Source organism: Epargyreus clarus, unplaced genomic scaffold (assembly GCF_041222505.1).
Source record: "Epargyreus clarus isolate Ecla_fem2 unplaced genomic scaffold, WU_Ecla_fem_2.2 ptg000035l, whole genome shotgun sequence".
NCBI classification, from domain to species: Eukaryota; Metazoa; Arthropoda; class Insecta; order Lepidoptera; family Hesperiidae; genus Epargyreus; species Epargyreus clarus.
The window spans coordinates 8,681,578-8,704,981 of record NW_027332240.1 but is presented as its reverse complement, the minus strand read 5'-3'; the positions used below and the strand labels follow the sequence as shown (position 1 = coordinate 8,704,981).

General features: G+C 35.5%; 2 protein-coding genes across 2 annotated transcripts; one reads left to right on the top strand and one right to left on the bottom strand.

Annotated features, from left to right (window-relative positions):
• Nucleotides 1-1,471: 1,471 nt before the first annotated feature.
• Nucleotides 1,472-2,292, bottom strand: LOC140756415 (uncharacterized). Its single transcript, XM_073091911.1, has 3 exons — nt 2,158-2,292; nt 1,984-2,082; nt 1,472-1,644 (listed from the first exon to the last, which is right to left on the bottom strand). Exons 1-3 carry the CDS (start codon nt 2,209-2,211, stop codon nt 1,534-1,536), a joined length of 264 nt encoding a protein of 87 aa, XP_072948012.1. The 5' UTR covers nt 2,212-2,292; the 3' UTR covers nt 1,472-1,533.
• Nucleotides 2,293-2,677: 385 nt separating this feature from the next.
• On the top strand, nt 2,678-23,404 carry par-6 (partitioning defective protein 6). Its single transcript, XM_073091817.1, has 7 exons — nt 2,678-2,897; nt 5,193-5,418; nt 12,932-13,059; nt 13,592-13,689; nt 14,565-14,733; nt 15,205-15,362; nt 17,715-23,404. The coding sequence occupies exons 1-7, from the start codon at nt 2,838-2,840 to the stop codon at nt 17,836-17,838; spliced, it is 963 nt and encodes a 320-aa protein (XP_072947918.1). The 5' UTR covers nt 2,678-2,837; the 3' UTR covers nt 17,839-23,404.

Below are 23,404 nucleotides of genomic sequence, written 5' to 3'. Positions count from 1 at the left end.
CGTGTTCTTCCCGATTGCCTTCATTGTGATAGTGTAGCGAATAGCTAGACTAATGCTTTACACGACACATCGCTTCTCATATGTAACACCAGAGAATAAATGGTTTACGCTAATCTGAGTTTTATTAAAATAACCCTTTTTAAAGGTACAGGGAATTTCAAGCAAAATTGAAAGGTTAAATTTCTTGATTTCAGTGTGAAGGCACCTAATCTATTTCTGTCATATTTTTTTATTTATATATTTTTTATAATATGGGAGTAGCAAACGAGCAGTCGACGTGATTGTAAGTGGCTACTGCCGCACATGGACATCCGTAATCAACCCCAGATAGGATTAGATATTCCTACCTGAGGTCGGCCAGATGCGCCGCTCCGCCTGAGGACTAAGCTACAACGAGAAAGTATATCTCCTTACCACACGCCACAAACCAAAACACAGCTGCGCTTAACACTGCTGTTACGAGGCAGAAATAGGTGTGGTGGTGGTGTAGGTATACTTCGTTACTGTTTTGAAAGTGGTATTCAATCAACATTATAGAGTTACACTATCTTACTTCATATTTATACTAATAGTATGAATAAGAACGTTCATGTGGATGTTACCCTTTCACATAAAAATACTGATCAGATTTAAATTAAATTTGGCATGCAGGTATTTTATGACCCGGATTAACATAGGGCCTACACGCTCTAGCAGCTTAAGGGGCGGGGCGGTTCGCCCCAGGCTCCCGATCCTGGGAGGCCTCCAAACACAGTTGCTAAAATAAGGTCATCAGAACCAAACAATCTATGAAATGTGTATGAGACAGCTACAAAAATCTATCCACTGGGGGCCTCCATTCAACTCCGCTCCGGGCCTCCGGCGACGGTAGTTGGAAATATTTTGTAAAAAGGTAGTATTTATAAAAGAAGAAATCTTAACTCATTCATTTATTTCTAACAGTTACTATTTACAACAAAGTTTATTCATTAAAAAATAAATGCTGATGAGTATAAATTACACAACAAAATATAGACTTCATACATTTTGTAGTTATAAAAACATTAGAAATAAGACAATATTGTTATGTTGGTCTTGTTAGTACAAATAAATATTTTAACCCACTCCATGTAGCACCAACTTACATTAACTATTTTATTTCCCAAAATGGTCACTGTGAAAAACTGTTTTTGAAAAAAATAGTCCTGCCACTGCCACTTAGTATCATTTTTATGGATTGTTCCCCAAACTCAACATATTTAGGAACATGATACAATAATATTAATTGTAACAAGGTTTAGTTTACATCTATATCATATTTCTTCTAATTACAAAATATATACATCTTGGGGTTAAGACATGAATCCACCAAAGCAAAGATGGGCTGAGGAGCAGTGTGGTGATGACATGATGATTTGTATGTAGCTATATGTAATATAAGACATATTTTTGCAAAGACTACAATATGTGCTATGATTGTTTCGTCAAATATATCTATCTATCTTTACTTTGGTGGACACTAGACTTATGCCTTATAACTAAGTAACCGTGCTATTAGGTAAATCTAACATTTTCAAGGTATTCCTTCTTAATCTTGTCCCTTTCTTCCACATCGGGTAAGTACGGGTATAATCCTTTCCTTTTTCTATCCGTGTAGACTTTTCCCTGAAAAATTATTTTCCATAATTAAAATTAAATTGAAAAATTACAAACTTATAGCATAATTCTCTATTTTTTTTATTCTAATTCAATACAAAATTGCAAACGGTGACAATTGACTACAGCAGTTCCTGGTACCCTGGTACTTTTTAATATTAAAAATGTTTTCAAATACTTAAGGTAACTCGCCGAAGCGGTGAAATAAATAATAAAACATTTTAGAAATCTGTCACTAATAATTTAAAAATGCAATACTTCATAATATACTGCTATTTTGATAACAGTAACTCTAAAACTTTTGCTGTATTGAAAACTCCTAGTTAGTTAGTTGCATATAAAACTTACCCAAAACTTCTTACATGTATTATAATTTTCAAAGTATTTTTCACATTTTTCATGGTCAAAATTATTCTTATTCAGACATTCATACGATTGGTTTTGTTCCTTAAAAATAAAAAGGTTATATAAGTTTTGTTTTTAAATATTTATGACGTATTCTTTAAAGTTTTCAAAATTTACCTTTAAACAAGGATTAGCTCGTTCCGCATCGTAATTCTGAGATTTGGTTCTCATATTTATTTCTGAATATTTCTTATAGTAATATTATTAGAATAAATATGATTGATTGACATTTGACATTTGCGGTTATTGTCAAATGTCAATTTTTCCCTGTCAGTTGTCACTTGTCACTAATAATGACATTGGTAAGTGCACAGACTATTATACTTTTATTTAAAACAGCTGCTTTAATAAAATAGCAGCATATTTTACATATTATATATTTTAAATACAAATGTTTACAAGTAATTAATTAATATATTATTATTTCGTTTAGCCACACCTAAAAAAAGTTTTTTAAATATTTTGCAACGTAATTTTTACGACGAAATAATGCGTAAAATGAAAAAGCCTTAGGACAGTTCTCTATTGCTCAATTATTTATAAGTTTTATAATAACCAATGAAATGATTTTCCTTAAAAAGAACGATGTCCACTATTGGTCACTTATTACTAATGCTTCAGTAATTTCGTAAAATAAATAGAACTTATTAAAATTACGACGCGAGAGTTGGTGTCGATTGAACAGAACATTTATTTAAATTTTTTGATATTTTACAATGTTATTCCGCGAATCAAGTGCCTAAATAGTTTAAATATAGTTTTATTGTGCTAGTGTTAATGTTTTAAATGCTTTCGAGATGTCGAAAAACAAAATTGCGGCTCGTATAGATAGTCAGAGTGTGGAAGTGAAGACTAAGGTATGTGAAAGAATTTCTAATTCCTGTACATATTTGTAAAGTAACAAAGCCCTTTATTGTTGTTAAATTCCTATATACTTACTCAAGACCCTTTATATGTGAATTAAATGACACAAACGATAGATAATGTCCATAGTAAGTGCAGGTAATAAAGTCGTTTTTGTGATACGAAACAACAGTATAATTATACGCTAATGAGTTGATTTTAGCTCTCAATTAGAAAGATCTATCTATTTGAGAAGTCAATACCCGTTTTTTTTTTTATAAATCGTGAGATTTGAAGTAAATTGTAGTAACTATCATGATGTTATCCTGATAATTCCTATTGTTATATCACCGTCCCACTGCTGGGCACAATTTTTTAATAATTAAATAGGTAGGAGTTAGCCCTACAATACTCCAAACTTGACTGATCTTGAATTCTCCGCTGATAAACCATATGAGATTATCCTCTGCTTGATAAATCAGAGATAATTCTTAGTAAACACAAAGATGTAGACAGATCCAAAGATGTTATAATATCGACCTAATTTTGAACTTAAAGTTTGTACATAACATGAGAATTTGTTACTACAATTGTACTATCATTTACTATTATAGACATTTCATTACTTCTAGTTTTAACTTGTCAGAGTTTTGATTTTCTAAAATTTGGCCTTTTTTCAGAATTAGGCTGTTTTCCGTTATTCTAACTTTAGTATCAAGAATTCCCACTTCCATTGTTTATGTCAATTAAGTAACTAACTATTGCAAGAAGTTTACAAAGAATTTAACAGCATCATGTCGTAATGTTTGCTTTATAGATAGTGAAAAAAATTTCAATGTCAACATTCATACCATGCTTATCTCTTGTGTGATAATATAAAGAATCTAAGCATAGATATTATTTTCTAGATCAAAATCTTGTTGAAAAATAGTTTTTGTATCTATTTTTAACTACTAAATAGTGTTTGTATCATAGGGTAATGGCAGGGTAGGTGATATGATGTCCCTGTAGTTCTGGGACCAGAATAGGGTTATGGTATCCACTGCTTGTCATAAGAGGCGACTAAAAGGGTGCTTTCGGGGTAGCAGGTGGTAAGAGTGGGCTTGAACTGGGAAGGACGGCGGTATGTGTGGTTGCAAATTGTCGTGCACACCAGACGGTGTGGCGAGCGTCATGCTCACCTGGGCACTAAGAGGACTCCGGTTGCATTCCTTTGGAGATCCAGGAGTCCTCTACTCAGCGCCGAAAAGCTGTTCAGCTTTATTAAGGGCTAGTGGAGGGCCCAAGAGAAATGGCATAGTATGCAAAAAAAATATATCGGCTGTTCTCTAAAATTTATAGACGATATGCCAAGGAAATCTGGAACAAGTAGTCTCAGAAATATGTTCAATGAAGAAAATGCACCCCTGTTTGATCATTGGTGAATGAGTTGGGTTAGACAAAATCTTCAAATAGAATGTATAAGCAGAACACAGAAGCTAAATGACGTCTGCAATAAATAAATTACTTACAACAGTGTTTCCATAGTAAAACCATGGATAGTTATTTAAAATGTAAATAAAATGTAATTATGTAAATATATTGCATATTACTTATGAAGTCAGCAATCTTTACTTTAGTTAAAATAGATACACAACTTAATAGCTGTTAATGGCTAAGCAAAGTATAATACCATCGGTTAAGCTTACTGATAAGCATAATATGTTATGCAAACATTTTGAGTATATCTGAATAATAAAGTTTTTTTTTTATATAATATATGGGTAACAGACGAGCATGCAGTCCACCTGACGGTAAGTGGCTACTGCCGCCCATGGACATCTGTAATCAACCCCAAATAGGATTAGATATTCCTACCTGAGGTCAGGCACAGATGCGCCGCTACCCCTGAGGACTAAGCTAACGCCTCGGAAAAGTCTGTCTTCCTTACCACACCCTTCAAACCGAAACACAGCAGCGCCTAACACTGCTGTTATTAGGTAGAAATAGGTGTGGCGGTGGCGCCGCCGGAGTCGAACCACTAAGGGTTCTACCACCTTCAAAGCAGCCAACCAACGGGTTTTGAAGGTTTCCCCCTCGAAAACAAAAAACAAAAAGGGGTAACTTACATATTATGAGGCAACTATCTTAGTCCTTAGTAGGAGTCAAAATGCTTTCATGATCAGCTTTAGGTAGAACCAGTCTCATATGGAATTGATTACAGATGTCCACAGATGGACTGCTTAGTTAAGGTTAGTGTTATAAGGAAAATTATACATAGTCTTGCTTTTAACACGGTTTTATTTTAAGTTTTCGTTTATTCCACACAGTTTGATGCAGAGTTCAGAAGATTCTCACTGAGTAGAACGGAAAAGCTGAAGTACGATGACTTCAAGGACCTGATAGAGAAGCTGCACAGGCTCCACGATGTGGCCTTCCTCATCAGCTACACCGACCCTAGAGATGGGGACCTCCTGCCGATCAACAATGATGACAACCTCGCTAGGGCACTGCTCACGGCCAGACCCTTGTTAAGGGTTATTATACAAAGGAAAGGTAAGGGATTGTTATATAATATTGTACCTTTAAAACTTTAATGATGATTTCCACACTCATAGCCCTACAATAGGATTCCCTGTATCGTTGGTACCTTGGACACGCACATAGACGAATACACACGCATCCAGATCAGGAATTCAAAATTTAGAATATAAAATTTAGAATTTCCAAATTCATAATTTAGATATCGGTCTGGCCGGGGATCGAACCTGGTACCCTCTGCGCGTCAGACCGGTATGGTGACCGATCCGCGAGGGGTTGTCTAACCGTTTTTATTTTATAATGTCGACCGAAACAATAGCAAACGAGCATGTGATCTACCTGATGGTAAGTGGCTACTGCTGCCCATGGACATCTGTAATCAACTCCAGATAGGATTAGATATTCCTACTTGAGGTCGGCCAAAGATGCGCCGCTTCCCCAGAGGACTAAACTTCGGAAAAGTTTGTCTCCCTTACCACACCCTTCAAATCATAACATAGAAGGGCTTAACACTGCTGTTATTAGGCAGAAATAGGTGTGACGGTGGTGCCGCCGGAGTCGAACCACGAATGGTTCTACAACCTACAAATATAGGCGTAGGTGTGTTTAGCGCCCGATCAATCCATCAATCCAATCAATCAATCCTATCGATCCATCAATCTATACAGAACACAAGGACATTAGGATTCATAGTACAAGAAGACACGAACATTAGAACGTAAATACTCCAGTTGCAAGTTATAATTGATTCCAAGCTAAACAGAGAACTATCTGTGTTAACTACAGTAAGCCTACAGTACAGGCCTTGACCGCTCGGATGTAGTGCAAATGCGTAAATGCTGTAGAATTAACATTCTATACTGTATGAAATAATTTGACTTAGTATCTTTATTATCTCGTATCTTATATTGTCTTTTTGTTGTACTCTTAACCCTTTTGATTAAAGTAAAAAAAAACATAAATCAAAAGCAGTGATTAAAAACGAATAGTTAAAACTGACTCTCAATCGGGAGGTCCAAAGTTCCAATGCCAGGCTTAATTTTTCGAAATTATGTGCAGCAAAGCTCGCCAGCAAATGCCGCCAGAAGTTGGTAGCTAATGATCACTTACCATCAGGTGAACTGCATTTTGAACTATTTATAGATTCAAACCTTGATCACAAGCATCATATACAAAGTTTACGTTTTTGAGCAACCCGTTATTATTATTGCGCTAAGCAAAAAAGTAATACACACAGCCGTACACAGAACCACCTCCTTTTTCGAAATCGGCAAAAATTAATTCTTATTTGCACATCCTTTCTATTAAAATTCATATAAATCATAGAAAGCGTTGCCGTGTTCAACTTTCTATGTTCTAACGATTTTTTCAATGTCTATGTGGACCTTAGACGAGTAAATGAATAGACTCCTACTACAAGACTTTTTGATATTAGTGGTTTTGTATTAGTCAAATTGATCTTATTTGTGCGTTCTTACGTATTTGTTCTCATTATACAGCGTATTATTTGAATTATTCATTCAGCAGTTCGGAATTATTCATAAGCAAAATGATACTGTAGGAGTCTACTCTGTTCATTCGTCTATACATTTTTTTTTAAAATAAACAGTAAGATATAGATCCTTAAGCAGATTATAATGTTATATTACTAGTTTGTGCTACAAAATTTGCAATTTATCCGAACGTCGAATGAATTAAGAATTGGGTCAGTAGAAATAAAAGTAGTATTTTAGCATTAAGTGTATGATTTTTGTCTTACTCTAATAATATCTAGATTACTTGTCTACATTTAGGCATAAATAAAAAACAGTGGACATAGAGTACTTCCCTGTGGAACTCCCAAAACATAAACATCTTTGAAGCTACTGACCTGCAACCACAGTCCATAATATTCTGACGCACAATTAAAACCATACCCTATGATAATACGTGTTTTGAATGACGTGCTCTTGCGCACATCACCACCTACGGCAGACCATTGTAAATATAAGGCTTGATACACATTAGCGTTGCAGGTTTTTTTTCAACCCAACATACGAATCATACCCAACATAATTTACTCATTAAAATATTCACTGACTATCAAATAACGTGTCTTCGGAAAACCAACGGTGGATTAATGTAAGGTGATTCACAAGCATGGCAAGATTAAAACTGATGGGTCTAAATTAATTGAAGCGTCAAATTTTTCACAAGAATTTCCAATATAACGTAACATTAAGCCCGGTATTATTAATAATTAATCTATCCACTATTTTGCCTACCAACAGACAGACCTATTTTGTCTAATAGACAGAAATACTACCTTTCTGAAATAACTAATAGATGTTTAATAAATAGCACTCGATCACCGAATTTTGTTTAGCTTTTATGTTAAAAAATTAACTTGTGTCTTAAAAGAAATAAGTAGTAAGTTGAGGAAACTTGTATCAAAATTGTACCCGTAGAAGTACAAAATTACATCAACCTTGAACCGCAATGAAATTGTAATTTTAAGTGTTTTAAATTCCAAGAAGATACTGTTTGATTTTACGGTAGGGAGAAACAATAATAATTAATGACATCATTTTGAGTGAGTTAAGCGAGCGATGACTTGACTAATTCTGTGTTTTAAGTGTCTTAGTAACGCGGCAAGTAAGAATCTAATTTTATTTTTAGTTAATAGCAGGTATCGTGTGGCGGTGGTGACCATTTAAAAGTAAAAAAAAATAAAGTTTATAAAAATGTTGATACATAGTAAGTTGATTCGAAATATATGATTTTAGACTCGTGGAATTGATACATTTTGATATGTAACGGGTGCTCACGATGCTCACTCTGTTATAATCTTTACTAACGATATTTAAACCCAGTTGCATGGATCGTGTTCACGGCGAAACATGCATATTCAAATAAAATGCATGGATCGTAGCCGCAGTGAAACATGCATATTCAAATACTATGCATGGATCATGACCACGGCGAAACATACAAAATACAACCGCCACGTGTGCACACGGCCTACGGAAGTGAATTAGCATAGAATGCGACACTCCCATACGAAGTGTCGACCATTGTAGACAATACGGTCCGCACTCCTTGTCACTTGTCAAAGTTTGTATTTGATAGACTTATTATGGGGCATATAGGCTATTTGCATAGTGGGCGTTGGAAGCCTTTGAAGGCGTCACTTTCACACCTATTTCTGTATTAAAACATATCATAAGCTTAATCCATCTTAATCCCCAGGAGCGGGAACTCAATTGTGATCGACTTACATCAAGTTGAACCCCTTTTTTAAATAAAGCACCATTAGATGGACTGCTAGACTGGTTGATCTTGCCAATACCAAACAAACGAGTCCTATATGTGGTTACAAATGAGTTGCTACTCTTGACGACCATGGTTAGCCTCGTGTATCCACAACGTCGTACACACATAGCACATCATCGCTTAACACGACAATAAAAATACATTTATCCCCTATGACACTACTACTTGTCAATAACAGTAGTCATGGGATTTTGTACCTATAGACATTATACGTGCTATACTGCTATACCCACTACGTTCGTAACTACCGAACCGTGTCCGACAGCCACGCTACGATTATGTGTTAACCTTGCCACTTTCAAACAACCATAGATATAGATGGTTAGTAGATAGTAGATACCCATGGTTAGTAGATATACCCCTGAGATTATCAGTACGATGGTTAGTAGTATCCTCATAATAATATGAGGTACTTGTCTGGTTATAAAACCAACTAGACAGGCGGATTAACGCAGAATTGCGCACAATTTGTTTATTTAAAGTGTGTCAGTGATCAGTTGTGTGGGTAAATTGTACCTTTGGAATGGCTGAACATATATTTCATTGACTATTGACAAGAGAAGAAAATAGGACTTTTACAAAGATAAAGAAATTTACATAAAGTGTCATCGTTAAATATAATTTTTATTTGATTACATTTAGAATTTCAGTACGAAAGTCGGAAAATCATGCATTGCCTATAGACTTAAAATAAAATGCACCACATTGTCATCTAAAACCAGCTACGTAACCACCGCGCATCAGTGGTCATACGCGATGCACCTGCTATTACGTGCATAGTTTGATATTATAGCAGATAAGGGCGATAAATAATGCATTCTACATAACTGGTCCGAAGCTAAAAGAATTGCAGAGTTTGTACTAATTTATATTTTTCAAAATTTTACCTGTTATTTTTATTTTACTTTCAAAATTGAACGCGGTAGATATGAAAATAGAAATTGTAGAGACAATACTCATTTTGCGTATTCTTGTTAATATGTTTTAAATTTTGAAAAGTAGTGGTTCGAATACGGAGGCACCGCCACACTGATTTTTGTCGAATAATAGTAGTGTTTAGCGCTGCTGTATTCCGCTTCGAAGGATGTGATAAAAGAGACACACTTCTCCCAGGCATTTCAACTTTGTCCTAAGGGTCTCAACTCTCAACGCATCTGTGACCGATCTCAGGCGGGAATCTAATTGATTACAGACGAAACAAACCACTATCCGAAAGCATGCTATGCTGAAAAAATATTCTATGAATACTCGGGAATATTAACACTATTAACAGAGCTTGGAAAATAAACAGTTTTAATTAATTACTAAAACTGACGATGTTGTTCGTTACTCACGCTCCGTTGACCCAGCGCGGCGCTGATACAAATAATTTTCCTCTTACCACAACATACTCCAGTTAGAAATTTTATAACAATGGCTCTGAAGTGACTCATCACTTCTGTGTCTTTGTTTTCGAAGAGGTTTTTGTTTTTGTCTGTTTTTGAGACGTTTCTGCAAGTTCAAGGTGAAGAGCTTCAGAATCGATATTATAGTCTTCAAAGACGTTCCTAGGTTACCTAACTGTTTTTCAAAGACGATAGCTCCTAAGTTACCGAATTGTTTATGTCTATCTCTCTAAATAAATTTCGATAAATGTGTACCTTTTTAGGGTTCCCTACCCAAAACGGTAAACACAGAACCCTATTACTAAGCCTTCACTGTCTGTCCGTCTGTCACAGAGCTGTATCTTTTGAATCGTAATAGATACTTGATTATTTACAGAGTAGGTATGTATAACGGTGGCCTTTATAACAACAACTACTAAAAATAAAAATATATATTCAAAATAAATTCGAGAAACCGTTATTTTTCGGCATTTTCGCTTTTGCACCGTAATAAGTCGACAGTAAAATTGTAATAATTCATTTACTTCTATGGATAATATGATAACTACTTTTTATACTAAATATAAAAAAGATGGTACGGAACCCTCCGTGTGCTAGTTCGACTTGTACTTGACCAACTATTTAAATAGAGCCCTGTGATGGACGGACAGACAGCAGAGTCAAAGTCAGACAGAGTCATAGTAATAGGGTTCAGTTTTTACCCTTTGTGTACGGAACCCTAAAAATGGACTGGTTTGGTAGTTTGGAAGGTTGCGACATACTTGTAATTGTAACCAGTTTTATGTCGCACTGATGAGTATATAGGTCTCCTCTCAGAGTGAATAGGTTTTAGCCAGAGTTAAACACGTTCACCAAGCGAGTCACACACTTTTGACACCCTTTAAAAAACTCAGGCGTGTAGATTTTATCGCAGTATTTTTCCCAACGATAAAATTTGATAATCAAGTCCTAATTCGTACTGATAAAAAACAGGCATTAGTTTCAACCCCGATCCTCCACCGCACCTTCAGTGAACTTGAAACCATTAACACGTGTTATTAATAATCAATCTATCCAAGGATTTGCCTGCCAAATTTATTTTGACAATTTCTTCGTACCAGACATTGGCAATTTCCTATTTTTGGGAAGTAAAATATGGAGAGATTGAATATCAATAACGGCTGTAATCTATCGCTTAAAAATTAATCTATGCTGTATCATAATAGTAACAAGTCCAAACAAAGAAATCCCACGGTTTGCAACTGGCCCAGTACTTACTATAAGGTAATGGTTTGTTGATTTCATTCATCGGAGTCAGTTTCCGAATATAGTGGGCGGAATCCAACGCGTAATGCCTGGTTACTCATTACCTACTGTGGGTTTCTTGGTCATTCAATTGATTAATCTAAACAAAAGCTACACATATTACTACTACATATAGGTACGGGCTCAAATAATGAATCTAAAGGACGTAACATGTAACATATGAGCGACAGTGACAAAATAAAAATTAACATTATAAATGCGAAAGTTAGTTTGCTTGTTACGCTCTCAAGCCCTTACTATGAACCCTATACTACACTACACTATGATTATCATGAAATTTTGTACATACATTCTCAGGGGCCCAGATAAAACATAAGGTACGGTCCGGAAAAAGAGTACTTTTCTCGAAACATAGATAAAAATAACTATTTACATCGACCTCTGACCGCGATCGAAGCCGCGGGAAAAAGCTAGTCGACTATAAACAAACAAAGAATTTCCACGGTTTGCAACTGGCCCATTACTTATTATAGGTAATAGTTTGTTGATTTCATTCATCAAAGCCAGTTCCCAAATATAGTGGGCGGAATCCAAAGCGTAATTCTTGGTCATTCAATTGATTAGTCCAAACAAAAGTTACACATACTACTAATACATATTCCGACACAATTAATTAATAAGGGAAGTAACATACGAGTGACAGGGTAATACATGCACGGTAGTCCGCGCCCACAACAGGGGGTTACTACCGTCTCTTCAAACAATATTATTTTAATCATACATTGAAATTTCGTACCACGGCCTCGTTAAGTAAGATTGGTTTTATAATATTACAATAAGCAGTTTTATATTATGTCAGTCGAAATTATTCATTCTTTTTTTGCAGGAAATTCAACTTTTTAAGCAAAATATGACAATTTCAGTTGGTTTTATACAATGGATAAGCGAAAAATGAATAAGGGTTTAAATTTGTTAACTGTGTATGACGGCATACAATCAAGACCGTGGTGCGAAAGATATTCTTTTACATCACTCGGCAGGAATAAAACAATACTTTTTTAAGGAGGTCGTGGTACGAAACCAGGTGCCGATAGTTTGTAGCAGTCGCTAACGATTATCGCTGACTATTGCTGGCTTACACCGATATAGTATCACATAATCCAAGGGCTCTAATATACGTGCGACAGGTGAATAAGTTGCTGATGAATGTCCGCGGCAGTGATAGCCTAGTGGTTAAGACTCAGCCTCTTCATCGAGGGGTCCGAGGTTCAAATCCCAGTCACACACCTCTGATTTTTCAAAGTTATGTGCGTATTACAAATTAATTATCACTTGCTAAACGGTGAAGGAAAAACATCGTGAGGAAACCTGCATACCTGAGAGATTTATATTAAAAAAAAATCTCAAAGGTATGTGAAGTCTACCAATACGCACTTAGCCAGCGCGGTGGACTATGGACTAATCCTTCTCATTATGAGAGGAGACCCGTGCCCAGCAGTGGGACAGTAATGGGTTGATGACGTGATAATGTCGCATGATATGGAAACAATGTACAATATCTTATCTTTTTATATCTTTCGTTTCAGGAGACAGCCTGGAGGAGCTCAACGGGTATGGCACGATGCGGCCCAAGAACATAATATCTTCCATCCTGAGCGGAACGCCGGCCAAGAACAAGGGGCTGGCTATCTCCAACCCACACGACTTTAGGATGGTGAGCTGCCATTTTATTTCATGTGATAAAGTCAGGCGAACATTTATTGCAAATGTAAAAAAAATCTAAAATTCAATAAAATTTAGAGATGGATTTTTAAATTGAATTGTATTACTTTATGGTAAAATGCAAATACTTATCGTCCGTTAGTTTAATAATCAATCTATGCAATGTTTTGCCTACCAAGGATCGATTTTTTTATAATGTAGGATTGTAGGCTATAGTCGACCATACAGTCCACCTGATGGTAAGTGGCAACTACCGCCCATGGACATCTGTAATCAGCCCCAGATAGGATTAGTTATTCCTACCTGAGGTTGGCCACAGATGCGCCGCTACCTCTGAGGACTAAGCTGGAACGCCTCGGAAAAGTATGTCTCCCTTACTACACCCTTCAAACCAGAACACAACAGCGCTTAACACTGCTGTTATGAGGCAGAAATAGGTGTGGCGGTGGTGGTGCCGGAGTGCAACCACAAAGGGTTCTACCACATTCAAACCTTGGTACTAATATTTTTTTGTAACTTTACAGGTGTCAGCCATCATAGACGTGGACATAGTGCCAGAAACGTGCAGAAGAGTGAAGTTACTAAAGCACGGATCAGATAGACCGCTAGGATTTTTTATTAGGTAAGCACGAACTGCTGGACTCAAATTCAGTCAGATTCCCAATAAATAAGTCGAAAATCGGTTTCTTATTTTCTTCATAGGCAAGTGACGTCACGAAGTATCGCTAGAAATGCTAGTTTTAGGGTTCCTTACACAAAAGATAAAAACGGAACCCTATTATTAATACTTCGCTGTCTGTCCGTCTCAGGGTCACAGGGCTCTATCTCCGGAACCGTAATAAATATACACTTGAAATTTTTACAGAGGATGCATAATGGTAGCCGCTATAACAACAAATACTAAAAATAATATAAAGTTGAATATTAAAGGGGGACTCCATACAACAAATCGGTATTTTTCGATCTTACTCTTAAACCGTACTAGGAAGACACTTGAAATTTTACAATCCGTTTACTATTATAACTGCTATTATAATAAATGCAAATAAGAACATATTTTAATATACCTATTTATTTTTTATATGTTCTACTGTTGAGCATGGCCGTCACAACTGGGAAATGCCTGAAGCATACACCACTATGTTGGTTTAATGCGAATTAGTTAAGAGGGATACAAGTTAGCGGTCAAGCTATATTGTATATTTATAAACTGTTCAAAAGGCATAAGTTACAGTTTGAAGAAGGCTGTCAAATAATAACAACAAGGATTTACCTACTTCTAAGCTTAATGTTGCATAAGAAACGCTCTTGAAAAAGCACCAGCGGTCATCTATCCCATTCCCGGTTCACCCACGACACTGATTAACTGGTCAATAGTGTAGATAGATAGTGTAGATTCCTGAGGAGAGTGGTGTGATAACTCCTAACAAGGACCTTCCGACGCTTATATTTAAAATCTATATGCCGTACTAAACATATTTATTGTGTACGTTCCAGAGACGGCACATCAGTAAGGGTGACACCGAACGGTGTGGAGCGCTCCCCGGGTATATTCATATCGCGGCTGGTGCCGGGCGGGCTGGCCGAGTCCACCGGGCTGCTGGGCGTCAACGACGAGGTGTTGGAAGTCAACGGCATCGATGTCTCCAACAAGACCCTGGATCAGGTATGGATATATAGAGTATCCGACTCGAAGGACCAACATTATTCTGGTTCGTCATGTTTATTGTTTATTTATGAAAATGTTATGATATTCAGTAAATTTACGTGTATACATGTTGAAATAAATAAGTATAATATAGGGAAATTGTGTACTTAAAGTATAGTTACTTATTACTAGTACTAGTACTTACATATATTATGAATGTAAAAAAATCTTATTTCCAACTTTAACCAGCCCTTTCTTTTTCATTATTTTGTAATTTGTCCTTTTAAATCATCAATAATTTAAAAATTTAATTATTAGACGACCGCGCTACAATAATGGCATTCATAAATATCGATTAATTTATCGATTATTGTATAGGATATGTTCAACTGTACATTCAAGTTGGGAACTTCATAAACTATCCCTATAGTTTTGAATTTGCGTTCTAACTTTTTGGTTGCTTACTAACTTTCAAATCACGATATTCAGGTGACAGACATGATGGTAGCGAACTCGTCGAACCTGATCATAACGGTGCGGCCCGCGAACCAGCGGGCGCCGGACCCGGCCCGCGGGCCGCCCTCCGACCGCCCGCCCTCGGACCGCCCGCCCTCGGACCGACCGCCCTCCGAAGCTGATGATGACAGGTAAACAATGATGAAAAAAGTTAATAGTTTAGTTTAAAAACTAAAAAACACGCTTAAATCGCACTAGGAAAATCGTAAATCCTGATTCCTGACGATCCTGATGAGAATAGGATAAAAATATTAAAATCGTATATTTATTACAAATTAATTATTACTTGCTTAAACGGTGAAGGAAAACATCGTGAGGAAACCTGCATACCTAAGAAAGCTTTAGAAAAATGTTTTCAAAGGTATGTGAAGTCTACCAATACGCACTTGGCCAGCGCGGTGGACTATGGCCTAATCCTTCTCATTCTGAGAGGAGACCTGTGCCCAGCAGTGGGACTGTAATGGGATGATGATGATGACAAACCAAACGGCATAAAGATTTCATACGTCCTTTAAATGTTCATTTATTTACATATTCGCTCATGACTTCGCAACATCTGAGCTGCGACTTGGGATTCGAATTCCAGACCTGCACGAAAGAATTTCAAATGTCTAGGCTATTTTGGCATTGCTTCGAACACTCCTCACCCACTTAAATACCACCAAACCTCTTGCGACATCTAGTGATTGTTGTTACGAACTAAACGGCTTTAGGGAGTGGAGACCTGTGACGTAAGCATGAAAATAAACACAGCCAGTATCACTAGATGTCGCTGTACAATTTCTGAATCACGCTAACGAATGGTCGCTGGGAGATGTATATAAGAAACGATTCATAGTCGCGCAATATACCCAGTTAATCTCACATTCTCGCATTTTGTTTTAAGGCTATAAGGCAATTTTTGACAAGGATCACGTGGTGGTCCTTTATTCTTATTTACAGTCCGACAAATTTGTCAGTGCCCGTGGTTTTCGAAAGCTGTCGTTGAAATTGACTGAATTTCGGGAGTAACCATTTGAAGGTGGTAGAACCCTTTGTGGTTTGACACCGGTGACACCACCGCCACACCTATTTCTGCCTAATAACAGCAGTGTTGGGCGCTGTTGTGTTCCGTTTTGAAGGGTGTGGTAAGGGAGACATACTTTTCCGAGGCGTTCCGGCTTAGTCCGGCGCATCTGTGGCCGATCTCAGGTAGGAATATCTAATCCTATCTGGGGTTGATTACAGATGTCTTTGGGCGTCAGTGGCCACTTACCATCAGGTGGACTGCATGCTCGTCTGCTACTCCTTTATATTAAAAACAAAATAAAAAAGGACAGAAGTCAAACTCATGTATGTACCTTATTTCTGATACCTACGCTCGGGGACCGCGCTAGGGTTCACACTTTAACAGATACACTCATACTCCAAACAAAGCAAAAAAAAACTTATTGTACAATATTAAAACATAGTTTTACAATACAAACAGTTTACACAACAAAAAATTACAAAAATTTTAAAACAATATTTTACATTTTCACACACAATGTTCACAATGGAAAATACCTAATAACTTCTAAACGGATTACCCTAATTATACAATTATTTTTGCAATAATCGAGCTTAGATAGCCACTTTAAAATATATTCTTGCCATGATCACCGAAAACATCAACTCCTAGTGGCTCGGTTCAACAGCAAAAACCGACTTATCTCTCTAAAAAATTGGTAGCTCATGAAAATAAAAATTCAGTTTAATGTTGAATTTAAACAACCGTCCACTGCACAATTATGGTAACTTTTTTTGTTGCTCCATTTCTTGCACAAAACAGTTCCAAACGTGTGTCAAAAGCGGACTGACAGTCACGCTCCTACGCGCCCGACTCCGCCCGAGATAACGTGTCGGTTAGCGGTTAGCGCACGCATAGACGTGCGCTGCTCGAGCCCGCTTTGTATTAAGATTGACTACTGTTAGTTTTTATTTTGTGATATTTTTAAATAGTCGGGATTTTGTTTTATTAATAATTGCTAGTTACCTAAAGCCAAACACAGTTGCATAGCAACTCGTGAAACTGAGATGAGTTATTTGAGATGAGATGTAAGATGAGTCGAGATGAGATGTAAGATGAGTCAAGTGAGTAAAAAGTCGCTCATATGTAAGTCAGTCTTCCACCGTAAACGCAGAACTGCTTAATGCTAGGTATATGTATTTGTGACGGTGGTACCTCCTCGATTATACAGTAGTTTCTACCTTTCTGAAATTCTCGTGTCACAATGTTAGTTACCGTACTCCTCCGAAACGGCTTTACCGATTTTCACCAAATATTATGTGCATATTCAGTAAGTCTTCGAATCGGCTACTATCTATTTTTCATACCCCTAAGATCACTTAAGGTGATTTAAGATGGTAATGGTTGTTCACCCTTAACATTTTTTTTATTTATATGGCAATACAATGGGTGCCGGGTCAGCTAGTTTTAATATAAAATATTAATCCCCTTCCAGATTCGACCAAGACGAACAAGACGAAATCGTGGACCTTACGGCTGTGACCCTAGAGGACCAGCCGGACTCCGCCTTCCCCCACAGCATCCCCACCAAGGACGACGGCCAGATACTCCACCTCTAGTACATACTCCAGCGGTACCGAGAAGCCAGACACCGCGAGTATATATATAGTGGCAATCGGATGTCGACAGGCGAGACACCGCGGGTATAGTGGGAATCGGATGTGATCAATAGTGACGGACAGTGATGGATAGTGATGTGAAGTGATGTGTAGTTATAGTGTTCACGAGACTTCACGAGAGACGTTACAGGTAAGGATCTAAATATCTTCGGTTTTAAAGCGATTGGACAATAAGCTGTTTAGAAGTTTCTGGAATTCATGACCAATCTACAGGAATGGGATTTATTTGCAAAGCTATTGGACAGTAAGCTGAGAGAAAAGGGTTTGTTTGACTTAAATAATTGAGTAAGAAAACAGTTGGACAATAATCTGGTTAGTTTCTTGAATATATCGCCTATTATCGAATTCTGGATACTCTTACAAAATTATTGGGCGGTAAGCTGAAAGAAAAGAGTTTTGCTTGAATTAAATAAGAAAATAGTTGGACAATAATTTGGTTATAAATTTTCTGAATATTGTCTACTCTAGAATTCGGGATATTCTTACAAAGCTATTGGACAGTAAGCTGAAAGAAAAGAGTTTGGTTTGAATACATACTTGAGTGAGAAAACAGTTGGACAACACTCTGCTTATAAGTTTTTTTAATATATCACCCAGTCTACAATATGGGATATTCTTACAAATCTATTGGACATTAATCTGAAAGTAGTAAGGACAACAATCTATTTCTATTGGTTTCTTTAATTTATGGTCCAATACAATTTAAAATATTCTCGCAAAGTTAGACTAGCTGAAATAAGGAATTTCTTGGATTAATTGAATTAATTAATACACTGGGGAAAAATGCAATCAATTGGGATTATCTTATCAAACTCTCTAATAAAAAGCATCATATAAAGTTTCTCAGCTTACTTATATGAAATAATCTAAACATATTCATGAATTAAGTTCTTAACATTGATTTAAACTTGAAAGCATTCCAACTTGAATTATTTATTAATGAATCAAGAAAGGATAAAAATCAAATAAATCTATGAAAACATTAATTAAACAGACAATTTCCTGCAATTCAAAACAGCATTATAACTATGTATAATAATATTAAAAACATTCAATTGTAAATGAAAAGTAAATATGAAAAATAGTTTTTGTAAGTATGTATGTATTAATATGCATTAATAAGTGAGAATATGTGTCAAAATGCCTATATCCATACACAGAAGTATTACATATAATCGATAATCTTATCACATCAATGCTTGAAAGGGAATTCTTACATTGAATATTTAGAACAGTGATTTCAACTTGAAATATTAACGAATAAAATTGAAAATATTAGTGTGACTGTTAAAATTATTTCAATCCAACAATTAGATGAGTTTAGTTTTCATTCTTTGTTTAATATTTCAACTTTAAATTAATATTGTATAATGTTTAGACTATATAGCTCAGTAAGGATTGCTTTTCAAGTGTTGATATTTATAATCTAATCAATATCTACATTAATAATTGAGCTTAAAAAAGTAAAAAGTATGCAAGTAACATATATTAATACTAGAATGAATTGATATGCCTTTGAATTTGGCTTATGTAGGCCACATAGAATATGTATATGCAATTGTCCATGCTTTATTATGCAACATGGTGTTCATACATTTAAGCATAGAAATTGTAAATTATAACATATCCAAGTGTCATGTACATTCCAAAAAATCCTTAATAACATTACGTTATGGGCCAATGATGTAAGAAATTCTAGGTATGTATGCATCTCATAAAAATAATGCTTGCATTTAGGTATTTTAAAATATGATGCTTAAATTATCAAAAAGCATATTTCATTTAAATAATTATTCAAAATTTAATAGGCTTTATACAAATATTTCGTTTGATAAATCAATTAAAATTCTATCATATTTCAAAATGAAGTTTAATTAAAAAGGTAATTATCTTTATATCGTTATAAATACCTATATTTATAAATAGTGTTAGAACTACCAAATTTGGAAATATATGTGATCACAAGAAGAAGTTTGGGGGATTTATAACTAAGAGTGTCCGTTAAATGTGGCGCGTGCGCATAGAGCGTGTTTCTAAACTTCATATAAAATCAAATCATTGCATTTTATTCTTTACTTTAGAAATTAATAAAAATGTAGTATTCGAAACTATGAGATAATTCTAAATAATATAGATTTTTTTTATAATATAGAAGTAGCAGACGAGCATGCAGTCCACCTGATGTTAAGTGGCTTCTGCCGCCCATGGATATTGGTAATGAATCCCAGATAGGATTAGATATTCCTACCTGAGGTCGGCCACAGATGTGCCGCTAACCCTGAGGACTAGGCTGGGACGCCTCGGAAAAGTAGGTTTCCCTTACCACACCCTTCAAAACGGAACACAGCAGTGCCTAACACTGCTGTTATTAGGCAGAAATAGGTGTGGCGGTGGTGCCGCTGGAGTCGAACCACAAAGGGTTCTACCACCTTCTAACCAGTATATCATATCCATAATATCTATAGTAAAACCCATAAAAAGCAAATCTATGGGACTCACTTCACATACTATTTCTCAATACAGCCACGCACATATATATGCAATACACACGCGAGTGTATGCCCGCGCCAGTTTATGTGTACGCCCTAACACATACGGTCCAATGTTTTAACCCAGAATCATTGAACTATTCCAATCTTGGACACATGAGGCAAACATCCAATTGTTAACAATAGTTGTTAATAATTACGGCCCTAGCAGAAATGCTACTTTTATCATCAGCAATTCACGTTTTGCATCGAAGATGCATCATGTTTTGGCGACTTGCGTTCGGTCGCGGTATTAAAAACGAGCGTTTTAGCGACTGCTTTGTGCGTTTTTCACGTTAAGTTGCTACAAAAGCAGTCATTGTGTTCAAAAGCAGTTGCGATTGACGCTCAAACAATAACTAAATCGTCGATTGCTGATGCTAAAAGTAGCAGGTCTGCTGATGCCCTTAATAATGTTAATATATTTAAGTATAACATTCTGTTTCCTACATTGTTGAAATTGTTTTAAAATTCAGACAATAATATTAGTTGTAATGTAATGTATCGTATAGGAATAATCCATCCATTTTGTTGTGTGAAGACATTCATTTAAAATGTTGTTAAAAATGTGTTTTTGAACACAAATTCTTTTGGTGTTGAAGTTAGATATGTTTAGTATTAAATTATGTACTTATGTCAAAAGTTAAATGTTAATTATTGCCATTGATTTACAATTAATGGACTTAGGGTTTGAGCTGAAACGCCTGTATTAGAAGAGCTATGAAAATGAAAAATAAAAAAATACGTAACATCGGCCTATAGTTCATAGCGGCGGACACCGAAGAGGTCATTTACATCCTCATACACGCGTCTATTCGTCTGCACTTGGCGAGTATCTAAACCTATTATGATGCCCGTCTTTGGTCAATTTATGCCTACCTAAATTGTCAAATTTTGAACTGTAGTAAGCATCAATTGGTTAAAATTAATTATTACTAACTGGTTTTGATAAATTTAGTTCTACAGGCTTTACTCGACGTCCATTTTTTGCTGAATCAACGATTGTAACTAAATAATTAAGGTAATTCGTCGCAACATTCCCACTTCCTATGGAAGGTGCTAATAACGGGAGCTTACCCGTATTTTACTTAAAAGATGTTTTATTTCGAAAATTTTTAACATATTCATTTTGGCTTATTTTTATTTCTTGCAGTATTTTGTCTTAAAAATGTATGCCTTATTAAATTTCGGTTTGATGTAAACTAAACTTATTTACAATATGTTCTCTACTTTGTACAACACTATAGTACTCAACGAAACATAACATTCCATTGTTGAAGACATTCCGATCTTTGAATCTCTCTTACCAGACTTGTTTTACTATATTTTACTAAAACCGTAGGTATTTGTGATAAAAAACAAGTTAATTTGCGTTTTTACTTCGATCATGGTGTTAAAACTAGCCACATTGAAAGGTTTTGGGCCTAAAATCGTGCCTTGGGACACCCCACGGATTTTACAATATTAAGCGTACTTTTTGATAGGTTTTTTAAAGTTTGCAATGTATTTAGTGTTCAGGGAGAGTGAATGTTATTTTATGTATTATAGAATTTTGGCATACACTTGATTTTAGTAGTATTATGAAAATTTATTAACAATTATGTCGATTTTTTATATGAAAAAGCTTTTTAGTCTACTTAGTTTCGGTATAGCGCTGTCGCAACCCACCTTCCGAAATAGTTTCTATGAAAAATAAAATGAATTTGTAGTATTCTTGAGTTAATTTCTATTTACGCCAATATCAAATGCTTTAGCCCATACAGGTGTATTGTCTAGATCAAAGTATTTCTAATTATTCGAGCTTAATTTAATTTTTTTAGTTGTTTAAGCATATTTAATGTAATTAAGGGCATGTACTCAAAAATATTTAGTATAAGTGAATTTATCAGTGCACATATCAAAATTTTCAATCTTGTATACAGAAAAAACAGGGATTTATAAAATTTTGTTTAAAATTTAATAATTCGTGACTCACACCCATTTTTAATTGAAACCAGAGATTGAAATTTGATAGTATCTAGTATGAAGATATTGTCAAAGCTCGATGTTTGGTAGGCAAAACATTGGATAGATTGCTTATTAAGAATGGGCATTCAGACTCAGACCACGAAACAGACGCAGTATGTCTAAGAAAATATCAGAGCTTCCATATTCTACCGATTAGGATAGGATATACGAATTACGACATATGCATGTGTATGATACATACATACATACGTACACATGCATATCATGCCGATTGCGCACCATTCTCGAATAAGTCGTTACTTTATTGTAAGATACCAAACACTTTGAAAATATCATTGTATGTCGCTTCATAATTTTTTTATGTAAACGATTTATTCGAAATTGGCTCTCTAACTTTCAATTCGTGCTTCTATGTTTCACGGGGCGGTGTTTTTCTTTTTTGGTCTGAGAAAAACATTACAGTACGAGTTTTAACTCCTTATGCGGCGTCCACACTCTTGGCATTTGCCGCAAACATTTACAAACGTTTGGCTTATTTCGTACATAAAGTCAAACACCCTACCCACACATTTGAATTTGTGGTTGTTTGTTGAGGTTTGCCAAGTGTGTGGATACGACATTAGAATGATATTAAAAAGCATTTTATACAAAATATATATACAATTGATATTATGTATTACCCTGTTTTCATAAGCAATTGTTATCATATCTGTAACTACTCTTTTACATATACATATTTTTTTTCTTAAAAGATAATTATGAATTCAGTGCGATTATATTCATCAAAAATTGAGACAAAAAATTATTTTAATGAATTTGACTTTATTTTTACTGAGTTTTTCTATTAGAAAGTCAGATTAAGTCATTTTTCTTGGTAAAAAGAATAATTCTACACACTATTGATTTTTTTAATAAACTTACGGATATGTACTGCATCAAAATACTAAGTTAATACCTATCTTAAATTTTAACGTGAACTCAAATATGTCCGGACTATTAGTGCTACAAAA